The sequence below is a fragment of the Rosa rugosa genome, chromosome 2, assembly GCF_958449725.1.
Source record: "Rosa rugosa chromosome 2, drRosRugo1.1, whole genome shotgun sequence".
In the NCBI taxonomy this organism is placed as follows: domain Eukaryota; kingdom Viridiplantae; phylum Streptophyta; class Magnoliopsida; order Rosales; family Rosaceae; genus Rosa; species Rosa rugosa.
The window spans coordinates 53,968,702-53,990,239 of NC_084821.1; the positions used below are offsets into that span (position 1 = coordinate 53,968,702).

Here is a 21,538-nt window from a genome sequence, read left to right on the forward strand (position 1 = left end):
CTAATTCTCTACAAAGTTCTTCACCAACTCATGGAAAATTAAAAAGCACCAGACACACGTGTCGATTCATCCGCTACCAAAGTTGAAGAACGCTCACCATGTGACACCATTTGCGGTCCAAATCTGATGCCTCTACGGCTCTTGATCAATTGTCATCTTTAAATCTCTAACACAACGAGAAGTTCAAACTACAATAGTTTGATTCAAAATCAAGTGTTGAAAGACCTCATCATGATGCATCACTGTAGATAACTAAACCACCTCCACTAGATGGAATAGTTAACACTGGAGCTGTTGTCAATCTTGTCTTTAGCTCACTGAAAGCCTTCTCACACTCATCCGTCCATATAAACTGAGTGTCGTTCCGTGTCAACTTAGTCAAAGCTGAAGCGATACTAGAAAACCCCTCAATGAAGCGCCTGTAGTAACCTGCTAATCCAAGGAAGCTACGGATCTCTGTAACAGTAGTGGGGCGACTCCAACTCATCACTGCTTCAACTTTCGAAGGATCCACAGAAACTCCATCCTTTGAAACTACGTGACCAAGGAACTTGACTTCCTTTTGCCAAAAGTCGCACTTTTCAAACTTGGCAAACAATTTCTTCTCTCTTAGCATCTGTAGTACAATCCGTAAATGTTTCTCATGCTCATCTGATGACTTTGAATAAATTAAGATGTCGTCAACGAACACCACTACAAACTGATCTAAGTAAGGACTGAACGTACGGTTCATTAAGTCCATGAATGCCGCTGGTGCATTAGTTAGACCAAAAGGCATGACAAGGAACTCAAAATGTCCATACCTGGTCCTGAACGCCGTTTTTGGAATATCCTCATCCTTCACCCTTAACTGGTGATATCCAGATCTCAAATCAATCTTGGAGAACACAGTAGCCTCTCTAAGCTGATCGAACAAGTCATCAATCCTAGGTAAAGGGTACCTGTTCTTGATGGTCACCTTGTTCAGCTGCCGATAATCCACACATAATCGGAGTGAATTATCCTTCTTTTTCACAAACAACACTGGTGCACCCCAAGGAGATACACTAGCCTGTATAAACCCTTGAGCCAGTAATCCATCAATCTGAACCTTCAACTCCTGAAGTTCAGCTGGAGCCATCCGATAGGGTGCTTTCGATACCGGGGCAGTACCTGGTATCACATCAATGGAGAAGTCGATTACCCTTTTTGGAGGCAACCCTGGTATCTCCTTAAACACATCAGCATATTCTGAAACTACAGGAATCCTTGTAATCTCAGAAATACTACTCCCTGACTCAATATGAGCCAAAATCCCTGCCCGCATGGTAATGTCGGACTTCAGACAACGGTAATGAAACACTGGTTGTCCAGGAATATGGAAGGACACAATCATTCTAAAGCAATCAATCAATGCATGGTTCGGGCTCAACCAATCCATACCCAAAATCACATCATACGTGTGATCCGGTATCACAATCAATGAGGCAGAGAACTCTCTACCACCTATCCCAATAGGGCAATCATCACAAAACATATCCAGCTCAAGAGACACACCGAGAGGTGATGTAACACATAATGATCTAAAAAGAGGCATGGAAATCAAACCCAACACTTCCACAACTGAACTAGATATGAAAGAGTGGGAGGCTCCCGTATCAAACAATACTCTAGCAAGATAGCTATAAACAGATAAGGTACCTTCCACCCCAGTGCCTCCTTGACCAATGGCAAAGACTCTAGCTGGTGCTGGAGGTAGTAGTCTCTGCTGGTTACCCTGTCTTCTACCCTGAGGTCGAGTACACTCTCTGGAAATATGTCCCGGCTGGCCACAATTAAAGCACACCCTAATTTGCGCCTTCGTACACACCTTAGAGATATGGCCCTGTTCACCACAGTTGTAGCATTTCACTGGTGCAGTTGGTGCTACTTGCCTCACAGGTACAGCTCTAAATGGAGCCGGTGCTGCCCTGGCTGGGGCCTGGTACTGGTTGACCATCCTAGTTGGAGCCTGTGGATGGAAACTGGTCCGCTGTCTCTTCCACGACCTACCTCCATGATCCCTGGAACCACTGCTCCCCACAATCGCTTTCCCTTTTCCCAAGGATTCTCTCACAACTCCCCGTTCACTCGTATGCATGCTGGTTGCCTGTTCATGGGCCATGGCACTAGCAAAGATCTCTTCCTTGGTGGTTAACCGAAGAGGATACACTATCTCCCTAATCCTGGAATTCAGTCCTCTCAGGAACTTCTTAGCCAAGGCTTGGGCATCCAACTGGGGAACGAATCTGTATAATTGAGTGAACCGTGTTTCATACTCTCTCACAGTCATAGTCCCCTGTTCCAGGGAAATGAAATCTAACTCAATCTGCTCCTTCACTGCATCAGGGAAGTACATGTCCTGGAATAGTTCCACAAAACCATTCCAAGTCAGCGTAGCCATATTCACTGTATTCCGCTGACCAGCCCACCATATCCTGGCATCACCCTGAAGAAGATAAGCAGCAATCTTCCACTTCTCAGTTTCAGAGCAAATCACCATCTCGAAACAACTCATCATATTCTCAAGCCACTGATCAGCTGCCCAATGATCAACTCCCCCTTCAAATGGGGTTGCACCTAACTGTTTGATCTCCTTAACCAGTTTGGCTAAGCGAACGGCATCCACTACTTCCACAACAGGTGGAGTAGGCTGTACATCAAAAGAAGACTCTGCGTCACTCAAATAAACTTCCTCTAAGGGGCGGGTCCTTTCCCTCCTACCACCAATTCCGCCTCCTCTTCTGCGCACACCATAGCCTCGCTGTCTGTCCATTACCTAAGGTGCATAGTACGCTTGGTTAATATAAGTATAACACTTACACACATTATAAGTCAAATACCAGTCCATATTAACCAAGTCAATACCATAAGGAAGCATTCAAGGTCCTAAAGCAACTCGACGTCCTAGACGACTCCTAACGTTCATACATACCCAATGACTTTGCCAATACCGAAGAGTACACGATGGGGATCCGCTGCAGACGGGCCATCACTCGGAAGGTATTGACACATCACCGAATATGCACCTTACGCTCTGATACCAAACTGTCACGCCCCGAATTTTGAATAATCAATTCAAATCCGAAACATGATTAACATCAATACAAATAACGTCCTGAATTTTTTTCTCACAAACAACCACACTTCACACCTCTCAATATTACAAAAACCAATCTTCAATTTACTTATTACATCACACTCTCACAACTTAATTTACAATACTCAAAAGAGCATAATAAACCTCACAATATAAATCCAGATTTACCCAATGCAATTTCTCTAAGCAGCTCGATCACCTTCCCGATTCGCCTGACCTGTAGGATTACCCGCTACACCGTTTGAATAGTGTACCGGGATTGCAACAATACAAACCCGGTAAGCTTTTTGCAAAGCTCGTATGAGTAAATGAAAGGATTGCACGATTTAAAGTAACACAATCAACTCAAGCACATTTTAATTTTGTTTTGCATAAGAATTGAAGTGTACAACATCACTTCAAGCATCAATCAACTCACATCTCATCATGACTACTCAATAATAAACAACTTCTTACTCAATATATACTCACAGGCTTATGATTTATTTATATAAATCATCCCATGCAGTATATTATACTTACAGGCTTATGATTAAATATATTAATCACCCCATTCAGTATATCATACTTACAGGCTTATGATTAATTATATTAATCACCCCATTCAGTATGTCATGTCATACCCAAGGGCATATGATAACTCGTTTATCCCCCAAGCAGTATGACGGCAGACAGACTAGAGCTCTAACTGTATCGTAAAGTGTCACCTGGGCCAAGGTTCACCTTACGAATGACTGCTTTTCTCAATTCACTCGACTCCTCATTTAATTCATCTCAACGACTCAACTATCGCACTTTACTCAATTACCCATTATCATAGACAACACAACATCTAAGATAAATCACATATTCCAAAGGTAATGCTCAAAATATAACTCAGTAAATCACACCATCCAATATATATTCCACGTAAATATATATATACGTAGTCACCCACACAAGAGTGACCACTAATACCAACTATAGTTCACATGCAATAAAATCTAGAAATTCATTTTTATAGTTTAAATACATTTTACTTACCTATGGACCGTAGTCGATCAAGTCCATATAATTTAAAACAAATATTTATTTTCATAAAACAATTTCCACAATTTCTCAATTAAATAAAATCACCGAATTTCGGTTCGTGAATGAACCATGTGCGATTTACTCACCTCGATATTCCCGCTGCGTCTTCAATTCAACACAATACACACCGAAATCGCTCACCCAAGGAAGACCGTCAATCACCTAATCACACATGACCTTAACTTAGCCAATAACTCAAAAACATATTCAAACGACAATCCAACGGTCGGATCGAAATTAAATGATGATCCAACGGTCGGATCCTCACGGATCGCCCTTAGGATCACCCTCCAAAAATCATCACGAAGATACAACGGTCGGATCTCCCTGAATCGTCCTTACTAACATCTTCACAAATTTATACGAAAATCCAACGGACGGATTCTCACGAATCGCCTCCCTAATCACTGTTTTGCATTTATACGAAGATCCAACGGTCGGATCTTCGCCCATGACCACACAAAGCCACTGGGACAGTCATAAGATCATCATATCAAAACTACAAGTCCATCTGACGGTCCTAACTTCACAGATCACAAATCTAACGATCGAAATCGATCTAAACTTAAAAATTCATAACTTAATCATACGATATCCAAAAATTGCGTATAATATATCGAAATGATCGTATTGAAATATAGAATCTGAAAATGTACAGAAACCATATTTTTGACCCCCGGAGGTGGCCGGAAAGGGCCGCCGGAGTTAGTGGCAGAGCCGCCGCCGACCACCACCAATGGTGTCGGGGCCGGGCTGCTCTTCTTCCCCTCATCATGCTTAACAACTTTCATAACTACCATGTAAGCTGAAAATGACCGGAAGTGGTTGAAATTACCTAAAACAGTCGAGGTGGCCGGAATTTTTCCAAAAACCGGCGAGAATTTGCAGAAGCCGGCGAAGCTCCGATCAACGTAAAAATGTCCTCCTTTCGCTTCGATTCCTTCAGGAGACTTGTTCAGAACTTAAAGACGAACTCACTGGTTCAAGAATCACTCAAAACGAAGCTCTACAGCTCAAGATATCTTGATCGAAAGCGTCGGTGGCCGGAAAATTTCCAGAATCCGGCGAGCTTGAATTCCGACGTAAAAACTTCAACGAAACGCTTCGATTCCTTCTGGAGAGTTGTTCAGAACTTCAAGGCGAGCTCACTGGTTCAAGAATCACTCAAAACGACATCCTGTAGCTCAAGATATTTGGATCGATAGCTCCGGTTTCGTTCTTGGTTGGGTTTGACTTGTAGCCACTGCTACGGGCCACGCCGCCGTGTGAGGCTGCTTCTGGGAGCTTCAGGAAGTTGAGGCGAGCTCGAGGATGAAGTTTGGTGAGGATTGATGGCCTGTAGCTCGAGTTATCACAATTGGACCCAATCGGGTTTTAAAACGAAACCGTGTTTCCGCCGCCGTTTTCCGGTTGTGCCGCGGTGCAAGGATGCCACTGCAGCAGTGCAAGGTCTAGGCGAGGCTAATGGAGGTGGTTCGACGTCTTGAGGTGGCCTGAGGAGGGAGAGAGAGATCGAAGAATCCGTGCTCTGTTTTTGCTGGGTTCGGCCGTGAGAGAGAGAGAGTGAGATTTCTTCTGCTTTCTTTGTTGAATGATTTTCAATTATGCATAAACACGTAAGCAAAATAAAGCACCGGTCTTGATTGATCCACTAATGCTTAAATCACGGAATACCCTACCTTTAAATCAAAGGTGTTTGCCACCATTTCACTTTGCTTAAAGAAGACAAAACTCGGTTATTACAATAGACATCTATTGCCCCTTATTAGGGGGCAATAGAGGTAGGGGCAATAGAGGTCTATTGCCCCCCAATAGACGTCTATTGCCCCCCAATAGACGACTATCAGCCATGTATTACCCCCCAATAGACGACTATCAGTTATGTATAGCCCCCCAATAGAACTTTCGGTAGCCGGAATAAGAACTAATCTTTCTAAATTTAGACAGATAAAACTTTGATTAAAGAAAAAAAAGAAGAAATTATATCAATTTTAAAACGTCTATTGCCCCCAATAGACGTTTCGATTATCGAAATGAGAACTAATTTTTCTAAAATTACACAAATATAACTTTGATTAAAGAAAAAAAAGAGGAGATTACATCAATTCAAAATATCTATTGCCCCCCAATAGACGTCTATTGCCCTCCAATATAATCTTTTTTTTCTTTCTTTCTGGACCTTCTGCCCCCATTTTCTCTCTCTGTAGTCCAAAACATCCAAAACAGTATTCAACCAAAGTATTCGACCAAAAGCTGATGTTTGTCATAAAAAAAATAATAATAATAAAAAAACAAAAAAAAAAACCCAAAAGTCGAGGTTTGCTTTTCACCTTTGTTTGCATGTAAGACTAATAATAATCAAATCAAATCAAAATAGTAGGACTCGAAATTGTGCCAAACCCCGCCAAACTGGACTCGAATATAAGGAACCAACCATGGTGATCCGAATTCCAACAAGGCGAAGCCCTGACCGGGTCGGCACCGTCGTATCCAGCATAAGAGTTACTGGTGATGATTTTGCGGTGGTGGTCCTTCTTGCGGTCCTCGGCTCCCTGGCCGGTATTGAGATTGTCGGAGCGGGAGTCGGTGCAGTTGACAGTGTCGCAGGCGGTGAAGCAGCGGCGGAGGCGCTTGGAGACGATGTCCATAACCGGCGTTGCCTCTATCCATAACCGGTGCTCAGAGACGATCTCCAAAACTGGCTCTGACGAAATCTCCTGGCCTCCGCGACGACCCAAACCATTCTGGCGACGTGGCGAGCCTGGTGAGACCGGCGACAAAATTTGAAAATGACGGCGGCGGTGAGAGAGAGTAGATCGGAGAGAGAGAGAGAGAGAGAGAGAGACTGCAGATCGCAGAGGGATAGAAAATTGATGGCATGGATGTAATTTATTAATTAGATGGAGGGTAAACTTATCATTTTATTTCAAATTGGGTTAGTAGGAATAAAAATCAGTTGTTGGGATAAGTGAGATATTTTTTACTCATTTTGAAATTTTTGGTCAATGACCCTTTTTTTTTTCTTCTTTCTCTCCTATTTGCGCGCCATAGTGGCCCACTAACTAGTTGGGCCAAAAATTTAAATCGAATCTTGTTATTTATAAATCAAATTCACAACCTTTAATTTATAAAAAGAAGACTATTGTCACTAGATTATTCAATTTACATTTTTTAAAGTTTCTTTTTGAGTTTTTTTAATGTACGGATTTTTTTGATTCATTGATTTTTAAAAATTTTGCTGAATACTATTCTAATTCCATATAAACTTTGACTGAGTTTAATAGACTGAATTAGCAGGATTTTTTTAGATTTTGAAAAGTGTATACGGTAATTTTTCAGTATTAGGATCAAGGCTAATGTCAAATCCAACAACAAAGAACATTATAGGCAACAACTCACCACTTCCCAATTTAAATAAATTGATTGATCAAGATGGAAATCAAACATTGAATTAATTGGTCACATTCCTTAAATTGTGATTAAATCAATTAATTGAGACTGGTTGATTTAAGTATGTCATTAAGAAAATACAATTAATATCATGTAATCAATGCGTTCCAAATTGAGAGAGACATTGACACTATAAATACCCCTGCTCAAATCAGAAGAAAGTGATAGACAGATTGAAGAAATCTTTTCAAAGCTTAGAAGTCTTACAAGCTTGTGAAAAACCATCAAACTGCAAAATAACCGGTTCCTTCACCTTCATCGACTTTAGACAATCAGGAGAAATTATCTACAAGCTCAGAAGTCATCAAACTCGTGGAGGATCAACAAAAACAAATTACACATGCTGATTCATCCACCATCAAAGCCAAAGAACTCACCATGTGACACTACTCATGGTTCAAGTCCAGCAAGATTAAGCCTCTGCGGCCTTCAATTAACCATCGTCTTTAAGTGGTTGTAGATACCTCTACTAACAAGCTTGTTTTCTATGTCACCAAACATAAGCAACACCCTCTTAAGGGGCCCACAAGCCATGGTGGGGCCCAACCGCGACATGCGCGACATGCATTCTGTAACCCGACATTCAACCTACCCCATGGTAATCGGAAGTGGCCAAGACCTCGCCGCTCACTGGGAAGCAACCTTCCCGGCCTTACCAAATTGTCTTCACAATATGGTTTTCTAGACTAGAATGGGGACTTCTTGTCTCACATTGAAGAAAATGTAAAGGAAGGAGCCTCCCTTCCCTATAAAAGGAGACTCCTTCCAACTTACTCAACATCCTATTACACCTCTTGTAATCATGCTGGGCCGCAAGACCCAAACACATATAGTGCAATATTGAAGTGGACGTAGTCTCGCCTTAGCGGGAGACGAACCACTATACATCATGTCTGTACTCTCTCTACTCTAACGTTAACTAGAGCCTTCGGTTCTAACGTTAACAGTGGTCAACAAAGTAAATTCTCTGCCAAAATCATCATCAATCTCGTGAAGAATCAATAAGCACCAAGCACATGTGCCAAATCAACTCACCATGTTACACTACTCGTGGGCCAAATCAGATAAAGATCAAGCCTCTGTAGTCCTTGATCAATCGTCGTCCTCAAGTCCTCGACAAAGCTAATTCTCTACAAAGTTCTTCACCAACTCATGGAAAATTAAAAAGCACCAGACACACGTGTCGATTCATCCGCTACCAAAGTTGAAGAACGCTCACCATGTGACACCATTTGCGGTCCAAATCTGATGCCTCTACGGCTCTTGATCAATTGTCATCTTTAAATCTCTAACACAACGAGAAGTTCAAACTACAATAGTTTGATTCAAAATCAAGTGTTGAAAGACCTCATCATGAAGCTTACACAACAAGGAAAAGTATGTTTAGACATTAAAGATGATGTGGCTTAGTCAAATCATGTTGTCATCATCTTTGAACAACTCGAAGTACTATCATCCATGACTTTACAGGAAACATGCTGCTTGCCTAAATTGCCTTAGAGAGCATAAGAATTGCAACGCTCCTGGCCCACACGAGCCTAAATTGCATATGGTGCCAAAAAGAAAAACAGAAAAGGAAAGAAAAAAAATCATAAAAGGAAAAATCCTTAAACTACGTGATGACTTGATCTTTTTCTTCGGAAGGGTATGTATGTAGCTCGAAAAGTTACTCCGAGTATAGTCATACCAAAGAAAGAAGATGAGTTTGTTAGGGAAGTTATTTTGAGTACAGTCATACCAAAACGACTAGATGAATCTGCTTGAAAAGTCCCTCTAAAGTCAATCACGACAAAATAAAAAGATGAGTATGCTCAGAGATGCTTCAAGATGATGATTGGATTCAATATGTATCAATAATTTGGGGTTGTTCGCCAAGTCAAAGAAGAGACGTGTAAAATTCAAATTTCGAATATCATTAGGAAAATGACCCTGCGCAATCTTCAGACTTTCGCACTTCCTTTCACAGTGGACGAGATTTGAATTGTCTATTCCTCTTTTTTATTTTATATTTTATATTATGGCTTAGTATTATTAGTAACCAAAGAGATGGTAGGGAAGTATCTAAAAACATATGGACCTTCGATTTTTATGGCCAATTTGATTAAGTGCTTCACTTGGCATTCTATAGATAGTGATTAAAGCCCTAGCAGCAGCAACTGGAAACAATCTGACACATGATCACCTCGAGGACTTCACACACAGTCCAACATAGAGCTGGGCACCCAAAACCGAAGTCCCAGTACAATCCCGAACCGTCCTGAAATCTGTCGGTATGGGACGGGATTAAAATAGAAATTTTACTATTTGGGCCCGTCCCGTCCCGTTCTGAGAAAACGGGCCCGGTATAGGTACCAGCCCAATCAATACCGTAAGGGTCGGTCTCGTCCCGTTTTTATTAAATAAATTAAATCTTTAATTTTTTTATATACTTGGTTGAGTTTGATTGGGTAATTTAGTCAAATATATGGGAATAGGGAAGAATGACCACACCTGATCACTAAATTTATTTTACCTAAAAGACTAACTCGATCCCCAATACTCAGATTTGAGAGTCTCTTCTCCACTCTCCAGTTCCTCTTATATTCTTCATCTAAATCCTCGATCCCCAATGTCTTTCCAATTTCCCCAAATTTTCTCCTGTTTTTCAGTAATCAGTATTGATTTCACTTCCAGTCCAGTTCACACTTCATCTCCAGTTTAGTTCTTCAATTCAAATCATTCGATGGCTAGAGGGAAGAAGCCAGTTGCTCGGCGAGTTGCTCGGCCTCATCCACTTGCTTCGGGGCTTGAAGACCCTTTATCTCCAGTTCGGTTCTTCTTAGTTAAATGAGTTGGGCTGAGTTAATTTGTAAATTTAACTGGTAACTTGATCTATAGTCTTATAATCTCAGTAAGCTATTCTACAATTGTTCATATATGAGATGCTTTATGTTCATTGTCTGGTCTTAGTATAAGCTTGAGTGATTGACTAGGGTTGTGAAGGAGTTAATTAGTTGCTTGGGGTTAGGGTTTCAGTTAGGGTTTTAGCCAGTTTGCTTTTTGTTAGAATGAAACCCTAGTTTATAGGGATGTTGTTTTTCATTTTGACTTATTCCTTGTTTCATTTATCAAGTAGCTAAGATCATGCTATCGTGAGCTGTTTTCCCGGTTTCTAGTTAGGGTTTGTTGTATGATTATTAAAGTCAAAATTATGCTTCAATAAATTGGTCAAGTCATTCATTCAATTTTTGTTGAGCTTTTGATCACTTTCATTCAATTGATTATATTGTTCATAACAAATTGGTAGCCCCCACTGGGCCTGAGAAAAGGAGAGTCGCAGTCTTTCGATTGACTTGCAAACACATGAGAGTAAGAGAGAGATGACGAGTGAAGGCAATTTCGTCCAACCAGCCATACCACACTTTGATAGTCACTATGACCATTGGAGTATGCTAATGGAAAAATTCTTGAGATCCAAAGAATACTGGAGTTTGGTGGAGACAGGTTATGTGGCTCCAGAAGCAGGAGCAGTTGCGACTGAAGGAAAGCAAAAGAGACTTGAGGAACTAAAGCTGAAGGATATGAAGGTCAAGAATGACCTGTTTCAAGCAATAGACATGACAATTCTGGAGACCATCTTACAAAAGGATACTTCAAAGCAGATCTGGGATTCGATGAAGAGGAAATACGAAGAGAATGCTAAGGTGAAGCATTCGATTCTTCAGGTTTTGAGGAAGGAGTTTGAGACCCTCGAGATGAAAACAGGTGAAAGCGTTACTGATTATTTTGCTAGGGTTATGTCAGTAGCTAATAAGATGAGAACAGATGGAGAGCAGATGCGTGATGTTACCATTGTGGAAAAGATCCTTAGATCCTTAACTGACAAATTTAATTATATTGTTTGTTCAATTGAGGAATGTAAGGACACGGACACTCTCTCGATCGATGAACTACAAAGTTCGTTGATCGTATATGAACAAAAGTTCCACAGGAGCAATTGGGAAGAACAAGTTCAACAAGTGACCACAGAGGAAAGATTTGGAGCAAGAGGGCGTGGCAGAAGCAACTACAGAGGACGAGGGAGAGGCAGAGGACGTCAAATCTTCAATAGAGCCACAGTAGAGTGCTATAGATGCCATAAGCTCGACCACTTTCAGTATGAATGTCCAACCTGGGACAAGGAGGCAAACTATGCTGAACTAGATGAGCATGAAGAAATGTTGCTAATGTCTTACGTAGAGATGCATGAAGCCAAGCGAGAGGACGCATGGTTTTTAGACTCGGGGTGCTCGAATCACATGTGTGGAGATGCAGCCATGTTCAGTGAGCTGAATGGAAATTTCAAGCAACAAGTGAAACTTGGCAACAACACCAGAATGACGGTGTAAGAAAAGGAAATGTCAGATTACACTTGAATGGTTTTAATCATGTCGTTACAGAAGTCGTCTACGTATCGAAGTTGAAGAACAATCTTCTAAGTGCAGGACAATTGCAGGAAAAAGGACTTGCAATTCTAATTCATGCAAGAATGTGCAAGATCTATCATCCAGATAAGGGTTTGATTATTCAAACTAGCATGTCAGCTAATAGGATGTTCATTTTGTTGGCCAACACACAAGAGAAGAAAGCTGCCTGTTTTCACACAAGTTCACAAGACCTCTCCCACCTATGGCATTGCAGATTTGGCCACTTGAGTCATAAAGGTTTGAAAACCCTACAGACTAAGAACATGGTACGTGCTCTGCCTCATCTTTCTCCTTCCACAGTGGTGTGCACCGATTGCTTCATTGGGAAGCAACACAGAGATCCCATCCCAAAGAAGAGTGCGTGGAGAGCTACTCAAAAGCTACTACTCATACATGCAGACATCTGTGGTCCAGTAACTTCTACATCAAACAGCAAGAAAATGTATTCCTTATGCTTTATTGATGATTACAATAGAAAAGCATGGGTTTACTTCCTAATAGAAAAATCAGAAGCTTTAAATTCCTTTAAATGCTTTAAGAAACTTGTTGAGAAAGAGAATGGGATGTACATCAAGTGCCTATGCACTGATAGAGGAGGGGAATTCAACTCAGAAGAATTTAATGAGTTCTGCAAGCAGAGTGGCATCAAGAGACAACTAACCACGTACATCATACACTCCACAACAAAATGGAGTGGCCGAGAGAAAGAACAGGACTGTGATGAACATGGTTCGTTCTATGCTTTTAGGAAAGAAGATTCCCAAAACCTTTTGGCCTGAGGCAGTGAATTGGACCATGTATGTGCTGAATAGATGTCCTACATTGGCTGTTAAGAATGTCACCCCAGAAGAAGCATGGAGTGGTATGAAACCCACAGTGGAGCATTTTAGAGTCTTTGGATGTGTGGCACATGTGCATGTGCCAGATGCAAGGAGAACTAAGCTTGAGAATAAAAGCTTTGGTTGTGTGCTTCTCGGAGTTAGTGAAGAGTCCAAGGGCTATAGGTTATATGATCCTATTTCTCTAAGAGTGGTAATCAGTAGGGATATGGTGTTTGAGGAAGACAAGCAGTGGAATTGGGATGCAGGCTATGAAGAGCAGTTGTTAATGGATCTTGAATGGGGTGATGATGAGATTGGTGCAGACATAGAAGAAAATGTTGAAACTGATAGTGAAAGCAGTAAAGAAGCTGAGGGAGCTGGTAATGATGAAGCTCAAGCAGTAGGAAATGCCACACCTAATTCTGCGAATGAAGAAGGAGACAATGCAAATGAAGGAAGGATTAGACAGGCCTCAGTTTGGATGGAGGACAATGTCAGTGGAGAGGGACTATCAGAGGAAGAAAATGAGATCAATATGGCCCTAATTGTACCCTCGTATCCTATGAGCTTTGAGGAAGTAGTGAAGAGTTCGAGATGGAGAATGGCAATGGATTCTGAGATTAGCTCAATTGAGAATAATCAAACCTGGAAGCTCACTGATTTGCCAGCTAGTGTGCTAGTGCCAAAAAGATTGGAGTCAAATGGATCTACAAAACAAAATTTAATGAGCTTAGAGAAGTAGACAAGTATAAGGCTCATTTGGTGGCTAAGGGATACTCTCAAAAAAATGGAGTGGACTACACTGAAGTGTTTGCTCCAGTAGCAAGAATGGACACGGTGAGAATGATAGTGGCTCTAGCTGCACAAAGGAGTTGGAAGATATACCAGCTGGATGTAAAGTCAGCGTTTCTTCATGGAGAATTGAGTGAAGATGTCTATGTGGAGCAGCTAAGAGGGTATGAGAAGAAGGGCAATAAGCACAAAATCTACAAGCTGCACAAGGCTTTATATGGCCTAAAACAAGCTCCACGAGCTTGGTTTAGCCGTATTGAAGTTCATTTCAACAATGAAGGGTTCCAGAAATGTCCCAATGAACAGACCTTATTCATCAAGTGGAGCAGGGAAGGTAAAATATTGATTGTAAGTGTTTATGTGGATGATTTAATTTTCACTGGTGATGATGAGGTTACAATGTCTGATTTTAAGAACTCGATGATGAGAGTATTTGACATGACGGATTTGGGAAAAATGAGGCTCTTTCTTGGCATTGAAGTATTACAGAAAGCTGATAGTATTTTTATTTGTCAAAGAAAATATGTCATAGAGGTGTTGAAGCATTTTGGAATGATTAAGAGTAATCCAGTGAGCAGTTCGATTGTGCCAGGGTTCAAGATGTGTAGGGATGATAATGGAGCCAGGGTTGATGAGACTTATTACAAGTAAATGGTGGGAAGCTTGATGTATCTCACTGCAACTCGTCCAGACATGATGTTTAGTGTTAGTCTCATAAGCAAATACATGGCCAAACCAACAGAATTTCATCTGCAAGCTGCCAAGAGAATATTGAGGTACTTGAGAGGCACTACCAAGTTACCAACTATGGGATTTTATATAAGAAGGGAGGGGAAGAAGAGTTGCTAGCATTCACGGATAATGACTATACAGGTGATGTAGAAGATCGAAAGAGCACCTCTGGTTACATGTTCTTGATGAGTTCTGGAGCAGTCTCATGGTAATCAAATAAGCAGCCCATAGTTACCCTTTCAACCATAGAAGCCGAGTTTGTGACAGCTGCATCCTATGCTTGTCAGGCAGTTTGAATGAGGAGGGTGTTGAAGAAGTTAGGTCATTCACAAGAAGGGTGCACTACAATTATGTGTGATAATAGTTCGACGATTAAACTCTCCAAAAATCTAGTCATGCATGAGAGGAGTAAGCACATTGATGTGCGATTCCATTTCTTGCGAGATCTCACTAAGGATGGTGATGTTGAACTAGTCTACTGTGGAACACAAGATCAAGTAGCCATTAAAGTTGGATGCATTTCAGAAGCTCAGGGAGAAACTGGGAGTGCGTGAAGCCTCTAATGTACACTAATTGCTTTACAGCAGTTAGTTTAAGGGAGGGATTGAAGGAGTTAGTTGCTTGGAGTTAGGGTTTTAGCCAGTTTGCTTTCTGTTAGAATAAAACCCTAGTTTCTAGGGATGTTGTTTTTCATTTTGACTTATTCCTTGTTTCATTTATCACGTAGCTAAGATCATGCAATCGTGAGCTATTTTCCCGGTTTCTAGTTAGGGTTTGTTGTATGACTATTAAGTCAGAACTATGCTTCAATAAATTGGTCAAGTCATTCATTCAATTTGTGTTGAGCTTTTGATCACTTTCATTCAATTGATTATATTGTTCATAACAGGCTCATCAATCATCAACGTGGATTTGGCATTTGGTCATATATTATAATCAGTGATTATATGATGTTATTTCAGTTTGCAGGTTTTAATTTTGAAAATTATGAATGAAATGAATTAGTTTGCAATTCGGAACTCTAAAAATTCAGTCCCGAAATGAACGGTTCGGTACCACTTTTGAAAAATTCAGTCCCGTCATTTCGGTATCGGGCTCGGTATTAGCACAAATCAGGCGGCCCGTGCCCAGCCCTAGTCCAACATAGATACTAATTTGTGAGTACTGATATACCGAACTGTTAATTTCCATGGGATGCTGTTCAAGTTAGAAGAAAACAAACATTTTATTGGATGAAACCTTTTGTATCCTATCACATGTCAACTCTCACTAGTTTTCATAAACTGATTTTGCACTAATATCACAACCTTCTTGACAATAAAAGAAGGAAAGATCTCACAAAGACAAAAGACGCAAAATATTGCAGATCGGATGAAATTCACTTTAACAAAGTCTTTTTACTAAGAAACAAAACACAATCATATTTGCTAACACAAATATTTCAGAGGTGGATAACATAAGACATAAGATAACAAATCTAAGTTTGTTTAAGATTATTAAAAGACATAAGATGAACGGAGAGAAAAACTAAAGAAAGGGGATTAAACTGGTAGTTTCCAGCGGTTAAACGGAGTAGATACTTTTAATTCTTAAACCATGGAATCCATCAGCCCGATAAAATTCCTTCTTGATCATTTGAACTTGAACAGTCTTTGAACCCCATTCAGACTCTGAAATTTCATTGTAGAATTCTTCTTGTGTACCCCAACATAGTCCAGGAGTGTAAATAGTCATCTTCTCCAAAACCAGAGAATTCTTTAATAGATACTTGATCAATTCCATCTCATCTAGATATCCAAAGAATCTCTTTCCTTTGAAACCCTTTATGGAGATAGTCTTGAGGGATGACAACAAACATTTGGGAACACACTCTGGTGGACTCCAGTACAGCACTTCTAGGTAGTCTGGGTTCACGTGGTCTGTAAGGTCAATCACCACCTCTTCCTGCTCAGCAAGACAGCGGGTGGGTGGACAAGACTCATGGTTTATGACAAAAGATTCTAGATTCGGTGATCTCTCGAGAAACTTCATTAGAATTTTCCACCAGTGATCATCACGAAGCAGCGTCAATTTGCTCAAATTATCAAAGACAGGCATAGAGCAAGCCTTCATGAAAGATACAGAATTAATCAAACACAAACTCATCAAGGAATTAAAAAAAAAAACGATTATGCAATAATATACTATAATGAATCATTAATTGCCAAGAAGGAAAAATGGGCTTTCAGTTATACTATGCTTAGCACATTTGAAAGAATAACGAATAATATAAACATAATAAAAAGGGAAAAAAAAAAACTAAATAGAAAATGGCATGATGCAAGGGATGAGAGTCTTGATATGCACTTCCAGTTGTTATATCTTTTTATCATTAGTTCCATACCGAAACCTAAAAAGTTTATTTATTGTTTCTGTTGTTTTGTGCAATTTTGCAATCTGTCAAGCTTTTAAGGGAAGGATGATCCCGCATGCACACTTCAACACTCGACTCGTCCTCTCTACAAAGAAGGTAAGACACGTCTTTCCTTTCCCTCTTCATGGGTCTTAAACTCTTTTCTTCATATAATCATCTCCACAAAACATGATATATAATGCAAGGAACAAGATAACAAGTATATACTCACTGTAGAAAAAGGAGATGAAAGAGTCAGACATTTAACACCAGAAAGTCCAGCCAGAAACTTAGTTGCACGGTTAGCAGAGGCATCACTTTCATCATCGTCCAGGGTAATGATATCAATACTGGCTTCAACTAGAGATTTTGTATTCTCAAAGGTATAATTTGACAAAAATCCCTCATTGACATCAAGCTTTTCAAGCTTTGGGGAATTTATGAGAAAATTCCATGGTTCACCAAGATCTTCAGGTTGTAAACTTATCCTTAAAGTTTTTAGTTCTGGCGCAGAGATGTTGAAACTAAAACCCTTGAATTCAACTATTCCACCTATTCTCAAATATTCAAGCGCAGGGAATTGAGAAAAATCCATCGAGTCATTACTAGGATTATAAAACTCAACATAGAGGAACTTGAGCTTTGGGCAACACCCTGATGTAGGAATCTTGATACTATAATTGGACCGCAGCTTCAAAGCCTCTAGTGTTTTGCAAGTCAAAGGACTCTCAGGTAACTCGAGCATCTCTTCTCCATCTGAATAAACAAAAAGATCTAGTTCCACAACATCACACCTGACGGCAGTTTGCATCCAATCATCAATACGAGACAAATCCTCAGCATCACAATCACGGAAATGAAGATGGAATTTTCGAATGGCTGCTGAATCGCGAACAAGAAGTGCTCGATCAACAAACTCTACAAAATCAGCAGAGGAAGAGAACTCTTCATCAGTTAAGTACAGATTGGGAACACAAGTCCACATGTCCTTCCACCTTGTAGACAATATGCTGGTTCTCACAGCATCCTTTGTCGAAACAAAGGTAAGTATGTGACGTAGAACAGCATCCGGTAGTTGACTGATCCTATCCTCAACTCTTGCTCCCCTCTTGGACTCCAAATCCAGCTCTTCCCTGATGGGTTTTAAAACAAGTTGTCAAGATCCGATCTTTGCTATTACAACAGGTAGTTTAAATAAATTTTAAGCTAATTTCACAGAGAGATTTTCACACTACACCATTTGCCCAGCTGTAAACATAAAAAGCAAAACTATGTTCATCTGTATATAGTGAAAACTGAAAACTGATCATAAAGTATCAGAACATTCAATAACATTGACACGATCATAAAACTTCTTTTCCTACAATATAATTTTGGTAACTCTATCATTAACCTAAACTTCGAATCCTGGATTTTCATACATGTCCTATTCTAGTATTCTGCATAGAAAGCATAAAACCTTTGTGAAATTTCTATGATCAATGAAAATAAAGTAACAACTAAAGATCAAACACATGCAAACCTCAAGATCGATATATAATAGCAAGAACTGTAAATGAAATCGTGAAATTTTCGTTTCTCAATGGAGACGGAATGACGGATAATGATCACATTTGGGAAAGAAAGCAGATGATCGAAAAGATGGGTTAGGACGAAGAGAACCTGAAAGCTCGGCGACTGGAGGCATAATCGTCTGAAAATGACAACGGCGATTGCATTTTTCCCTAAATCTTTGCACAAGCTCCCATGGAGTAGCCGAGTTTCAGTGTCAAGCGGTTAAGTATCCATTAAATACTTTTTTATTTTTTATCTCTTCCGGGTTTTTATTTATTTATTTATTTTTTTTTTTTTTTTTTTGAACCAAACCCAAATCCGGGTGCTGATAGATATATTCATCTAAAGCCAGAATAGACCGTTACATACCCTTCCGCTGCCATGTACAGACAGACAAGAAGATAGTGGTAGTACCCACAGTGATACATAGAAATAGACCCACTCATTAGACATGTCATGGACATAGACATAGCGGAGATCCTCCTTTGGTACTACTCCAGAGGCGCTAGAGATACATAGAGTGCACATAACGTGCATTAACTTCCTAACAGGAACTTTATTGTAAAAGACTAAGCTAATACATAATTAATGCACTAGGGCCAAAGTCCTAGCCCAAAACTCAAAGCCCAACTAGGGCAGCCACCACAACAAGTCCACCCAAGGCCCATTCAGTTGGTCCGGTCCAGTCCACCAACACCATCTGCTCTCCCGTCATTCACAACAGTCAAAGCGAAGCTCCCTCAGCCGCACGCCGCCATGACCGGCACCGCCTCGATCCCCTCCGCAACCCATTATTTATTTATTTATTGAGTTAAAGAGAAGATATTTTAATGAAGGGTGCGCTTTTCTTTTTTTTGAAGAAGAAGAAGAAGAGAAGTCAGCCCATTATATAAATTTAGCAAGCAGTATAAAAACGAAACACCTCTATGGGGTCGACAAAAAGAATCGTTCCTTAGGGAACCCTCAAACCTATTCTGAAATAAGAATAAGACCCCGAAAACCCCCAGTACACCCACCTTTTAGAAAGTCCACGCACCATTATTCCAAACAAAAACCTAGAAACTCTGAAGCTAATAGAGTAAAATGATCCTCAGAGCAACTGGTTTTTGATACCTAACAAAACATTTAAACAATACCATGGGCCCAAAACAAAACCCGAGCAGTCCAACCAAAACACTTAGGGCAAACCCTAGATGAGACTGCAGTCAAGCCGCCACTGCCATACACTACTCGTCGGAGTTCAACGCTTGCGCTACCACCACCATTGATGACACCCTCCTGGATGCCACCCATACCAGCAAGAAACCCAAACAGAAATGGATCCCATTCCAGCAGAAGATAACAAACCCCACCACCATACTCGTTACCCAAATCCAGCCTAGCATCCACCTCTGCCAGGGAAGGAGAATTGAGAACACCACCGGTCCATTTATCTTCCAATCGAAACCCATATTCGATCAGATCCATCAGGTCTCCAACACGACCCATATGTTACAACCCAGGACGGCTGCAGACACCAAGCGCCACCTATCGCTTCACCCACGAGCACACCTCTGTATAGCCGGTCAAACACCAGATCACCATCACTTCTGCCATCAGAAGCTTGAGAGAGAAAAGTAGGCAGGTTTCGACGGAAAGGCCCGTCTTCACCTCCACAGTTTGGACCATAGAAGGAGGCAAAACCATCCTTCCAGATCGGAAGTACACGGCCTCCACCAGCAAAAGGAGGCGGAGGAGAGAACTCTCTTTCGAGAGGCAGAAACATTTTTTGTTATTGAAGGGTGCGTCTATTTCTACCTTACTAAATACTTTGTTCATCCTATAACCAAATTTTTTTCTTTAAAATCTTAAAATTGTCCTTAGCAACAATTATTAATAGAAAAATAATGAAAATGAGAAATCAATTTTGTTTTAATTAAAACTTTACCCAACAGACATCCCCATTATCATATCACTATACCAAAAAAAAAAAAATATATCTTCTTAGCTTCTTCATCGCTAGCCGACCAAACAAATAATTAGATGAAATTTTCAAGTTATAGCAACAAGTGAAAAAAATTGTTTGTTAGTATTATTTTGTTCAACTTCATGTGACTCATGTTTGATTTTATGTCATAATAGTTGATGAAGGGAGAAGATAGAGAAGAGGAAAAAAAATTGAAAAGAGTGAAAAGAAACTAGAAGGCACAGGGTTGATGGCTTGATGGTGTGCGAATTTTCTTTTTCTTTGTTCTTTTCCAGTTTCACATTTTCAATGGTAATCAGTGTTCTAAAAATCGGCCGCCCAGGTTGCCTAGGCATTGGGCGGCAGCTCTTTGACTCAATTAATGCCAAATCGGTAGGGTTGGGCGGGCTGGGTTTAGGCGGCTGCCTAAGTGACCTAGGCAGGCGACTAGGCGCCTGGGCGGTTGGGCGCTAGGCGGGTTACGAAAGTTGAAAATCCGAAACTCATTGTCTACACATCTGCGACAATGGTGGCTGCGATTGCTGATGCGACTGAGTCATTTGCTTCTGTTGCTATAGTGAGGAATCTGACCCGTTGGGTTGCATGACCTGCATCTCTTTCTCCTTCCATAGAAACCTTCTTCTTCAAACTAAAGATTCAATACATTTGAGAGAGTTCGGAGTTGCAGAGAGATCGAAAGAGGAGAGAGATATGGTTTCCGGATCTGGGGGTTTAGAGAGAGAGAGAGAAAGTAAAAGAAAGTAGAGCATGGGCTTGAGCCGTTAGATGAAATCTCCACCGTTGAATCCACACACCAAGTGTGATGAGGTTAGACACTTTTGTAGTTTTGTTGATCTGCCGCCAGCTACTTTGGTTTTGGTTTTGGCTTTTTGCCCTTAAGTACCCTAGAGTTATATTCTTATCACTCTTATTTAATAATTATAGTAAGTATTTATATATTCTTTTAAGTCAATATATACTCTTATTTATATTTTTTATATGTATATAAATAAATTAAACATTAAATAAATAAAACCTCCTAGGCGCCCGCCTAGGAGTCTGGACGCTAGTCCCCTGGCCACCACCCGACTAGAGCCTAGCGATTTTTCGAACCTTGATGGTAATTGTTCAAGGAAAACCTAATTTGTGTTTAGCCCAAACTCTAGGTTACTTGACCTAGTGGTAATAGGATTTAATTAGAAGGATCTAGAATCCTAA

General features: G+C 40.5%; 2 protein-coding genes and 1 long non-coding RNA gene across 3 annotated transcripts; all 3 read right to left on the bottom strand.

Annotated features, from left to right (window-relative positions):
• Positions 1-229: 229 nt before the first annotated feature.
• On the bottom strand, positions 230-2,794 carry LOC133731020 (uncharacterized). Its single transcript, XM_062158496.1, has 2 exons — positions 1,052-2,794; positions 230-850 (listed from the first exon to the last, which is right to left on the bottom strand). The coding sequence occupies exons 1-2, from the start codon at positions 2,792-2,794 to the stop codon at positions 230-232; spliced, it is 2,364 nt and encodes a 787-aa protein (XP_062014480.1).
• A 250-nt stretch (positions 2,795-3,044) lies between these two features.
• On the bottom strand, positions 3,045-5,762 carry LOC133728419 (uncharacterized). Its single transcript, XR_009855842.1, has 3 exons — positions 5,025-5,762; positions 4,276-4,351; positions 3,045-3,350 (listed from the first exon to the last, which is right to left on the bottom strand). It is a non-coding gene; the product is annotated as an uncharacterized LOC133728419 (long non-coding RNA).
• A 9,865-nt stretch (positions 5,763-15,627) lies between these two features.
• Positions 15,628-18,596, bottom strand: LOC133728405 (F-box protein At4g22280-like). The gene is made up of 3 exons (XM_062155818.1): positions 18,484-18,596; positions 17,054-17,954; positions 15,628-16,535 (listed from the first exon to the last, which is right to left on the bottom strand). The coding sequence occupies exons 1-3, from the start codon at positions 18,537-18,539 to the stop codon at positions 15,993-15,995; spliced, it is 1,500 nt and encodes a 499-aa protein (XP_062011802.1). The 5' UTR covers positions 18,540-18,596; the 3' UTR covers positions 15,628-15,992.
• Between the last annotated feature and the right edge of the window lie 2,942 nt (positions 18,597-21,538).